This window comes from Zophobas morio, unplaced genomic scaffold (genome assembly GCF_036711695.1).
Source record: "Zophobas morio isolate AGI-343-1 ecotype UQ-CSIRO unplaced genomic scaffold, CSIRO_AGI_Zmor_V1 ptg000006l, whole genome shotgun sequence".
NCBI classification, from domain to species: Eukaryota; Metazoa; Arthropoda; class Insecta; order Coleoptera; family Tenebrionidae; genus Zophobas; species Zophobas morio.
In genome coordinates, this window is record NW_026972111.1 from 7,308,629 (window position 1) to 7,319,183 (window position 10,555).

The 10,555-nt window shown below is 35.9% G+C and overlaps 1 protein-coding gene across 1 annotated transcript; it reads right to left on the reverse strand.

Moving 5' to 3' along the window:
* Positions 1-5,366: 5,366 nt before the first annotated feature.
* Positions 5,367-7,039, reverse strand: LOC135123787 (craniofacial development protein 2-like). Its single transcript, XM_064048663.1, has 3 exons — positions 6,464-7,039; positions 5,977-6,341; positions 5,367-5,814 (listed from the first exon to the last, which is right to left on the reverse strand). The coding sequence occupies exons 1-3, from the start codon at positions 7,037-7,039 to the stop codon at positions 5,367-5,369; spliced, it is 1,389 nt and encodes a 462-aa protein (XP_063904733.1).
* Between the last annotated feature and the right edge of the window lie 3,516 nt (positions 7,040-10,555).

A 10,555-nucleotide genomic window follows, 5' to 3' on the forward strand; every position in this document is an offset into this window, starting at 1 on the left:
TGTGAGTGACCACAATTGTATATCCATCAATCCATCGGTGTGTAAGGTGTGCGGGGGAAGTTCAAAATGCAGAAAAATGAGGAGAGGGTGGTCCATGGGAATGCGATGCAAGTGTTGATGGGAGAGTTATCGTAGGATTTGGAATTTTTGAGTAGAGATATGTTATGTTTAGGGCGAAAAGGGGAGTGAGTCTAGGAGAATTGGGATGCCTGCAGATTAGGTTAGAAGAAGGAGAGAATCTGGAGAAAAGGGTGTGTTGGATGCGAAACTGTGGGAGATCTGGCAAAGAAGATGGGATATGAGCGAAAAGGGTCCAGTGACTCATGATTTTGTACCGAGTGTGAGGTTACCAAGTGAGAATATTTGGGTTGAGGCAGGAATGTTTGGATTGTTTTTAATGATGGGGCATGGGAGTATGAATGAATTTTTGAAGTTTTGTTTGGCATATTGTTTTCGTATGATGAGGAAAGAAGGAGTTGTGAATGATCAAAATGGATGGAGAAAGAGGAAAGACGATTTGGGAGATTGTTGGAATCAGGTTGTTAGGGGTGCGAGTGATGGAGGATGAGAGAATGAAGGAAGAGTGAAGTCAGTGCCGGTGAGGTATGAAGATACACTGTAATATAATTGGAATATGTGTGTGTGTGTGTGTGTGTGTGTGTGTGTGGGTGTGTGTGTGTGTGTGTACACAATATCGAAAGGGAGCGAATTCCAACTCTGAAAAACTCGGTTCGATATAAAATGTTGTCCTTCTGTAATCCGAAACCTGTCCTTTAGCAGATTTAGGCGATGCCCACTAGTCTTACTCGTAGGATTGAGAGGAAATGGGGTCTTTGAGAGGCCGAAATGTGAGAATTAGGTCTCTTCTCTTCCGTCGCTTCGAAAGTGGCGGCAGACCTATTATTAACAAAAATCTGTCTGACGTAAGATTTGTAAAGTCTACTGACGATATTTACGTCGCTTTTGACAAATATTTTGTTTAATAGGAAATCACAGGAAATCACACGAAATCACAAGAAATCACAGGAAATCAAAGGAAATCAAAGGAAATTAAAAGGAAATCAAGAGGAAATCAACGAGAAATTAAGAGGAAATCAATGAGAAATTAACGAGAAATCAACAAGAAAACGCGACTTCTCAAAGCGATGCGTTTAAATTCTCGCCTACCTATTTCATCCGACGAATATCATTTGAATAATTGAGAATGGTACCAAATGGGTTTCAGTGACAGCGATCTGACATCGTATGTCCAAGACACTGTACATATTATCACAAAGTTAAGAACAAAGTTTTTAAAATCAGACTCAATATTACCTCTAGGGACTTACGTTGCTACAGTTCTTCACTTTGAAATATTAGTAAAAAATTACACCAAAGATCAACATATGCTAACAATAACGGATTTGAAAGCAGAAGACAAAATGAACTATGCAGGGGCAGAAAAAATGTGTAGCCCGGAAGTAAGAAAAATGATAGGCGACAACATTGACAATAGTGCAAGAACAACAGCTTATTTGAAACTAATGTATCTTATACCGGCAGCATTCCTGGACAAAACGTTATCTATTGTAGAAAGAATATATAACATTTGGTATTGCATATTTTTCCTACGAATATGGAAAAAATGGATTAAGGACCAAAGACAGTATACAGTAAAAGATAACTTTTTATCTCCCAATTGCTACACATGCGTTGCACCCAATGGACACGCATTAATAAAAATAATTAAAATTTTTCAAAAAAGTAATCTTACTGATGATATGTTCTTGCCTTGGAAGTTTAGCTCTCAAACTTGTGAGAGTATGGTTAGAAGCCTTAAATCAATGATCTCAACTTTTAGCACAATTGTTAATTTTAGAAGAGATATGTTGCATCGAAGTGACAGACTGCAAACTATAAACACCATTAAAAAAGATTTGGATAAAAAATTCGTTTTTCCTAGACAAATCACGAAAAAAAGTTCAATCATGAAGAGAGATTTTGTGAAAAATGATGACTTAGGAAATATTTCAGATAAAGATATACAAAGCACCGTAGAATCAGCTTTACGGGATTGTCTGCGTGACACTGAAGATTTAGGAATGAAAGTGATAGATTTCAACTATGTATTTTTGCCTCCGTGCAAAGACATTGAATGCAATGACGAAGTTGAAGATGAAATGTTTAGAGAAGAACAGTGCGATCACATTGAAAATTACAACAATTCTCAAATACCCATGAAACGTAACTGTTTTCAAAGTTTGGAAAACGATCCAGTGGACCAAGATGAAGATTTACTGAATGATCTTTGCACAATTTCGTACGAATCTAAGAAATTTGCCAGAGACATACACCTTAGAAGTTTTGATAGTGACGATAATTTTGTTGAGATACGTGATCTAGTCAGAATACGCTTAGATAATACAACAAAAGTTATAAAAAAGTCTTCAGTTTGCTGGCTGTTAGACAATGAAAAGGATCGCGTCAGTGTGGATCGTCTCAAAAGATTTATTCAAAATAAGAAATGTAATAGTAGTAGAGTTAACTCAGAAACAGATACCTGCCTTCAACATAAAGATGCATCTCAAATTTAAAAACCAGTCCAAATTGGAAAACAAAAAAGACGCTATAATATATCAAGTGACTCATCTGATTTAGACAACCCAAGTAGTATCGAATATGATGATAGCACGGACACCGAAAGTTTGAATTCTTCCAATTATTCTGATGATTTGAATCCTCGTTTGAATCTCAAGGCTGAAAATAGTAAGACTGATCGTTCTAAACCAGACTTAAATATAGACGATTATATTATAGTACAATTAACAACTCAAAAACAAAACAAAAAATGTTACATTGGTAAAGTGCTATCAGTTAACCCTATTTTTTGTGATTTTTTGAAAAGGAATCCAAAAATTCCGGATGCTTTTTGTTTCCGGATATTAAAGATCAGGGGGAGATCCAAGAAAATGAATATATAATGAAACTACCTCTACCTCAGGTACTCAAAAGAGGCAGTTTAGTTTTTGAAAAAAAATTATTGAAAAAATATTTGATTTAATTCTAGTTTTTTTTTTCAGTAATGTGATTAACATTTGTGATAATGTAACCTCAACCTGGCTCGAGATTTGTACAAGTATATATCGTAGAGAATACTAAAGTAAGAAACTGTGCAAAATTCTAGGTGCCCATGAACACTTTTAAAGGGGAAAATTACTTTTAAAAATTTATCAAATGGGGTTATCCACTCCTTTATTGTGCAAAAAAAATTCTTACGTGTTAAATTTTGCATTTCAAAAGTTTTTTTCTAATATGCTTCATTTGAAAGTTGTGAACAAAAAATTAAAAGTGCATCTGTATTTATGGGTAGCTAGAATTTAGCACAGTTTTTTACTTCAACATCATCTACAATATATGCACAAATCTCGACCCATGTAATGGGGTAAGTATTTTTTAAGAAGTTGTTTTATTTTGTGATATTTTGTTATGATCTAACAGAAATGCTTTACTTTTATGTTTAGAGTAACCGTTTTTTTTAACATTTAATAAAATAAATGAAACTACTTGTTTTTTCTGTTTATGCTACCATAATAAATGAATAAACCCAATTTTTAAAAAGTAATGACTTAAGTTATTATCAAAAGTTTGATGTAATAGGTCAAACTTTAACATGATCTTGTATGCACAACACAGAGATGATCCTAATAGAATGATTTTGGACTATTTGGTATTCATTAATTACCTCTGTGAACGTATGAGCCAGTCGTTGTTGCCTTATGAGTTTGAGTCACTGATAAGTAAAAACTGCTGACGTAACTAAAAATATCCTTGGCCTTATGTACTTTTAATTTCGTAAAGTCAAAAGCAAAATTTCATAACATAATTTATTAAATCTTTGAGTGATTTAAACGAACTAATTTGTACACACCAGACATTTTTAATTTCAAAACTAAAATAGACCATAAGATTTTCTGACTGAATGTGCAAAAAATCTAGAATATTGCATATGTCCACTTTTAGAACAAACATTTGACCCAAGAAAGTGTAAAATTCGAACGTATACTTACTCTATTGATTTATATATATAATTCAGCTCTGCAAGCCTTAAAGACCCTGGGCTTTTTTAACAATAATTTTCCATTTGTTCCTGTGGCTGCTTTGGATTTCCAATCTTCAATGCCTAAGTTTTGAAGATCTTTTCGAACATCGTCTATCCACTTCACTTTTGGCCTTCCTCCCTTTTACTTTCCTCCTTTTAGGCGGTCTAATACCTTCCCAATCGTCCTTTCCTCTGGTGCTCTTCCGACGTGGCCTAGCCATCTTAGTCCCTGTGCTCTGATTACCTTCGTGATTGTTGGTTCTCCGTATATTTCCTCGATCTCTCGGTTTGTTCTTCTGCTCCATTTGTCTAATTCTTTTACACCTCCATATATCTTTCGTAGTATCTTGCGTTCCCATACTTCCAACTTCTGTTCCTTTTCGTTCGTTAGCGTCCATGTTTCACTAGCGTACAGGACTGTAGGTCTTACTATTGTCTTATATACTTATTTTTTTGTTCGTCGTGTTACATTCTTACTCCTCAGAAATCTGTTTAATCTTCCTACACTCTTGTTTGCTTTCGCGATCCGTTCTTCTATCTCTTCGTTCATTTAGTTTTTGTTTGTAATTACTACTCCTAGATATTTGAACCTATTTACTTCTTCGAATTCGTATGTTGTTCCTTCTTCTGTAGTTAGTTTCAGTGGTTTTGCTGGAGTTTGTTTTGTTTCCATCTTCATAAACTTCGTTTTCTCTTGGTTGATCGCTAAACCCATTCGTTTCGCTTCTCTGATTAGAATTTTTGTCATTTTCTTCATTTCTGCTTCTGTTCTCGTTATACATGTCACGTCATCTGCAAAGGCTATATTTTGGTGTCTTTTTTCGTATATCGTGCTCGTTCTGTGGATACCACTTCTCCTTATTATGGCTTCGAGTACTAGATTGAACAGGGTAGTTGATATTGGATCTCCTTGCCGGAATCCTGTTCTAACTTGGAATGGTTCTGACAACAGACCATTTATCCTGACTCTGTTTCTGGTGCTCTGCAGGGTCATCTTTGTCAGTTTTATTAGTTTTCTTGGGACTCCCAGTTCTTGCATCGCTTCTAGTAGTTCTTTTCTGTTAACCGTGTCATAGGCTTTTTTGAAGTCTATGAACAGCAGATATAAGTTGATTCCCTGTTCGTAATGTACTTCTTGTAGTTGCTTCAATATAAATATCTGGTCTACAGTAGATCTATTTTTCCTAAACCCTGCTTGATATTCTCCTACTATTTTTTCCATATGCTGCTTTAGTCTTCGGTTGATGCAAGTGGCCATTACCTTATACGTTACGTCTAGCTGCGCTATTCAGCGATAATTTTCGCATTTCGTAATATCTCCTTTTTTAAATATCGGGCAAAGTACTGCTTCACTCCATTGTTCTGGCATTTTTCCTTCCTTCCAACATTCTAGCACTAGTCGATGTATCTCTGATGCTACTGCTTCTCCTCCGTACTTTAGCATCTCGCCCTTTATTCCGTTTCTACCAGGACTTTTGTTGTTTTTCATCTGCCTTAGTGTTTCTCTTATCTCTCCTTCGTCAATTTCTATTGTTTCATCTGGGTCATCCGAGTCGTTCACTCTTTCGTTCGTGTCTTGCTGTGTATCCTGTTCGTTTAGCAGCTCTTCAAAGTATTCTGCCCATCGTTTTATTCTTGCTTGTTCGTCTCCTATCAGGTTGTCGTCCTTGTCTTTACAGTATATTACTCGTGGTTGATAGCCTCTTTTCTCTTTTTTCACGTTTTGGTAGAAGTTCCTTATTTAATTTTTGTTGAAGTTTTCTTCTATTTGTCGTATTTGTTCTTCCATCTTTGCTCGTTTCTTACTTCTGCATATCTTCTTGTACTCTTTCCGTTTTTCTTGGTAATCTTTTTGGTTCTTCTCATTTTTTGATTTTAGATATTTCTGTCTGGCTGACCTCCCCGCTTCTATTGCTTTTCTACATTCCTCGTCAAACCATTCGTTTCTATTTTTGTTGTCTTTTTTGACGAACCCTAGTACTTCTTCCGAGGTCTTCCATATGTTCTCTTGTAGTTCTTCCCACCTCTCTTCTATAGGTATGTCTTGCTCTATTGATCTTATTCTCTCATTCATCTTTTGTTCGTATTCCTGTTGTACTTCAGCTTTCTTAAGTTTGTTTACATTTATATCACGTTGCGTCTTCTTTCCTTCTTTTTTCTTCGGTATTTCTTGTTTGAGGTCTGCTCTTACTAGAAAGTGGCCTGAATTCGCTTCTGCTCCCCTGTAGCTTCTTAATCTGGTTATTAGTTGGGCATCTCCTTTCTACCAGTATGTGGTCTATTTGGTTGACTGTTTTTCCGTCAGGCGACATCCATGTGCCTTTGTAGATCTCTTTCTGCGCAAAGAAGGTGCTTTTGACTACCATTTTATTTTCTTCTGCAAACTCTATCAGTTTTTCTCCATTTTGATTCGTTTTTTGGTGTTTGCTTTCTTTCCCGACTGTAGCAATTCTCTTTACCTATCATTGCGTTGGCGTCTCCTATAACCATTTTAATGTCATGCTTTGGTATTTTCACATATTCTCTTTCTAGTTCTTTGTAATATTCTGTTTTTACTTCTAGATCTTTCTCTTCAGTCGGTGCATGTATATTCAGTAGGCTTATTTTCCTGTACTTACTTCTCAATCTTATATAGCTCATTCTTTCTGAGATTGGTTTGAAGGTAATTACTGCTCCTTTCAGGCTCTTCTTCACCATGAATCCTGTTCCTAGTTCTCTGTTGTCAATTCCGCTATTAAATAATATGTAGTTGTCTGTTTCAGTGATGAATTTGCCTTTTTGTTTCGTCTCTTGTATAGCTGCTACCTCTATATTATACCTTTGTAATTTTTGAACTAATTGTTTGTGTTTTCCTTCGCTATATGTTCCTCGAACATTCCATGTTCCTATTCTAATTTTCGGGTTTTTCTTTCTCTTCGTAATTCCTATCGGGTCATCCATGAGCTTTGCATACGTCGTCATTGTTTTCCGGTGTGTGGTTTCTTCCTCTATTAGTTTTGTGGATTTTCTTTGGGGTGCGACGGTGCTTTCACTAATTTGTCTAATTTACTGTCCCAATGCCAGACTTCTCCTGCCCATATCATCTTTTTGTAGCCTACTTTTGCCTCGACTCCTTTCCCTTTTTCTGCTGCTGCTATTCCTCTTATTTTCTTCTGTATCTCGCTCTCTTGTTTGGTGTAATCGTCTTCAATAAACGTTTTTGATCCTTTTAATTTGTTATTCTGTTTCATGATTGCTCTTTTTGTGTCCGAGTTCTCTATCTTTGCTACTACTATGTCGTATTTTTCGCTGACTAATCTTGCGTCTTGTATCTTAGTTTGGATTCCTACCTTATTTTTTAAGAGTTCTTCAACCTCTGCTGTTATTTCGCTTCCTTGTAGTTTCCCTCCTTTGATTACGATGTTGTTTCTCCTTTCTGCTTTTTCCAATTTTTCTAAGTGTTGCTCCACTCTTTCTAATCTTTCGGTCAGTCTTTGGTTTTCTTCTCTTAGTGTTGTTACTTCTGTTTGGTATGCTCTTTGGTCTCTTTTCATTTCTGCGATTTCCTCCATTAACGTTTTGAACATATTCTTCACTTCGTCCATGTCTCCTGCTTGTACCCTCTTCTGCTTCCTCTGTACTCTTTGACCTTCCGGTGATGGTGAAAAGGAGGTTTCTCTTTTTCGTTTCTGGTTGTCTTGTTCTTCTATTGCTAGTTTGTGTCCTTTTTCCCGTTTAGCATCCCCTGGCCGACTTTCTTGCTTCCTGTGTATCTAGTACGTTCCTGTGTTGTTTACTTCGTGCCGCGATAAGAACTGTCACCCAGACTATCTCTTCGGAAGTTAGGTTCTTTTGATTCCACACTTTCCCGAGTAATTGCTGTCCTTACACTTCTTGGTGCTTCTTACTCTTATTCCACTTCACTTCTTTGTTTTCTACTACTTCTCTTTCGCTTTTGACGCTCGATATCTCTCGATTTTCGAGTTCGGATTTCGGAGCGTGTTCTGCTTATCGTAGTCAGGACCGTACTCCACTCTATTGATTTAGACATCTAAAACCTAAACCTTGATTTTAGAGCAGCGTTCTTTTTGTAAGTAAAATCAGATTTTTTTTCTTAAACATTTCAGTTTGTTATTATACATATGATTCAACTTTGTATTCTCAATATACAAAAAATGTTAAGCAGAATTAATCAATCAGGACTCCATTCACTGATTGCTAAGAGGTTCTCCATCAATATGTTTAAATTACTGCTAACATTATATAGTTTAATGTCATCCGCGTACATGGCAGAGACTTAATAATTTTCTTGAAATCGGCCTGTATAAACTATAAACAGCAGAGGCCCGAGGACGGACCCCCGCAACACCCCACTCAAAACTTGCATCCAATTACTCAGAGCATGGAAGGAGAGGACCATATGAAGAGAAGTTAAGAACTCATACTTTCGTTGAAACTAATATGCAAGCAAAATTAAATGAATTAAAGAACTGATAAAATACATGCAGAAGTGAAAGTGGAAATTAGTGTAACAAGAAGTGGAGAGAGAAAAAATGACAAATGAATGGTGCAATGAGAAATGTCACAACTTTAAAAGAGAAACAAGGGTCTAAGAAAATCGAGAAACCAAAACATAACAAGACAAAAATACCTCAAAGTCAGAGAATCATATAGATGCAAATGCAAACAAAGACCGAAAAAAGCAAGTAATGAAGGATGAGGCACAAAATATAAAAGAAATTAAAACAGAGAATAATATGGAAAACATATTAATGAAAAAATTATGCAGATGCAGAGATGGAAGAAATGTTTCATGCAATTGTTGGGAGAGAGCAAGAAAAGGGCAGAGAGTACACGAAAACAACTAACGATTGAAATAAAAGAAAATTACAAAGTGCAGCCAATGACAGAAGAAATAACAACTCGACTAGTTAAATTAAAAAAAGGGAAAGGCAGCGGCGAAAGATGGGATTCCAAATGAATTTATTTATTTCTCATTTATTAGTTAATTTAATTTTAATTAATTCTGTGAAAAGCACCGTAAATAAAAGCTATAAATTCCAGTCATGAATTCGTCGAAAAATTAGTTTTTACAGAATGGTGGGTCGAAATTGAACCATTGTTCGAAATATTGAAATTATGTTTTAACTCCAAAACGTTCTCTTCGCAGTAGGAGCTTTATTCGAGTGATTTTTTTTATTTTCACTTTTTATGTGCACCACCCACGAAGCAAAAAAACGCTGTCTCTTTTCGTTGTTTAAATAGCTGCCACACTCTCATTTTAGATTATTGTATTCTGAACTCGTTAACGCTTCGGTGCAAATTTTAAACTTGAGTGCTAACTAAAAAAAATGAATTAGCATCAAACGCAAATGGTGAAGATGTATATATAATATGTATGGAAAACAGAATTATTTTAAGAATCCATTCCCACAATGTGCAGTCTTTAAAAATCAGTAAGTTGTAATTCTAAAACCGAATTATTTATTTTATTTAGAATTGCTCCAGTAAAAAATATGAACAATTATTCTTTCTTAATTCGTCCTTCGTTCACGCCGAATTCTTTCAAGTTAAAATAATACACCGGTAGTTATGACTATGAGTATGACAAAAAGACGTCTTGCTGTAAAGAACACTTGTTATCAATCACCAGAATTTCAATACCATGACATTTCGAACAACAAAAAAGTTGTAGCGCGTGTCCATTCTAATTTTTATTATTCTGGTATCACTGTTCTCGTAGATAACGGACTCAGCTGATAACAGAACAATATCACCAACCTTGACATTTATTTTAAAATTCAACTACCCAAAACAAGGACGTTTTTTCTCGAAAAAATACTAAACTTTCTGGTTCACCGGCTCAGCTTCAAGTTTGTAGACTACTTCCGCCTACGGAGTCACAGGCTATTAATGATCCAAAACATAAGCAAAGTCCCCGAAAGTATAAAATTCCCCACACTCCCAAAACAAACACCGCCAACTTCTAGTAATCCTGCAGGATTATCGGGTTGACTGCGTTTTGACAATCTCTCACGCCGTCGAAAACAGGAAACCAGTAGTAACGTTTTATCTATGGAAGTATGTGTAAACACGGGTCTATTAAAAGATAACGGAAAAACAAATTAATACGACAATATAGAGAAATGTGTGGTAAAACAGATGTTTGCCTTGAGGTGGTGGGGTTCGCGTGCTGAGAAAAAGATCACAATTAATGCCACCGGGACGAAAAAATGCTGTCGGCCTCTGAAACAACTCTGTTAAAGCTAGGGAACTGTTTGAATGGGTTATTTTATTTGAGGATTTAGTTGAGTCACGTCTTCGGCAAATGAAACGTAGGTAATCAATGCATTGGGGGAGATTTGTTTTGTTGATTGACTTTTGGGAATTATTTGAGCGGAGAGGGTGGAGGATTTGCGGCGAGGACCTAGACTGAGTAGTGAGGTTGAATAAAGAAAGATTATTGGGTTATGTACAATAGAGTTGCTGTAAATACGT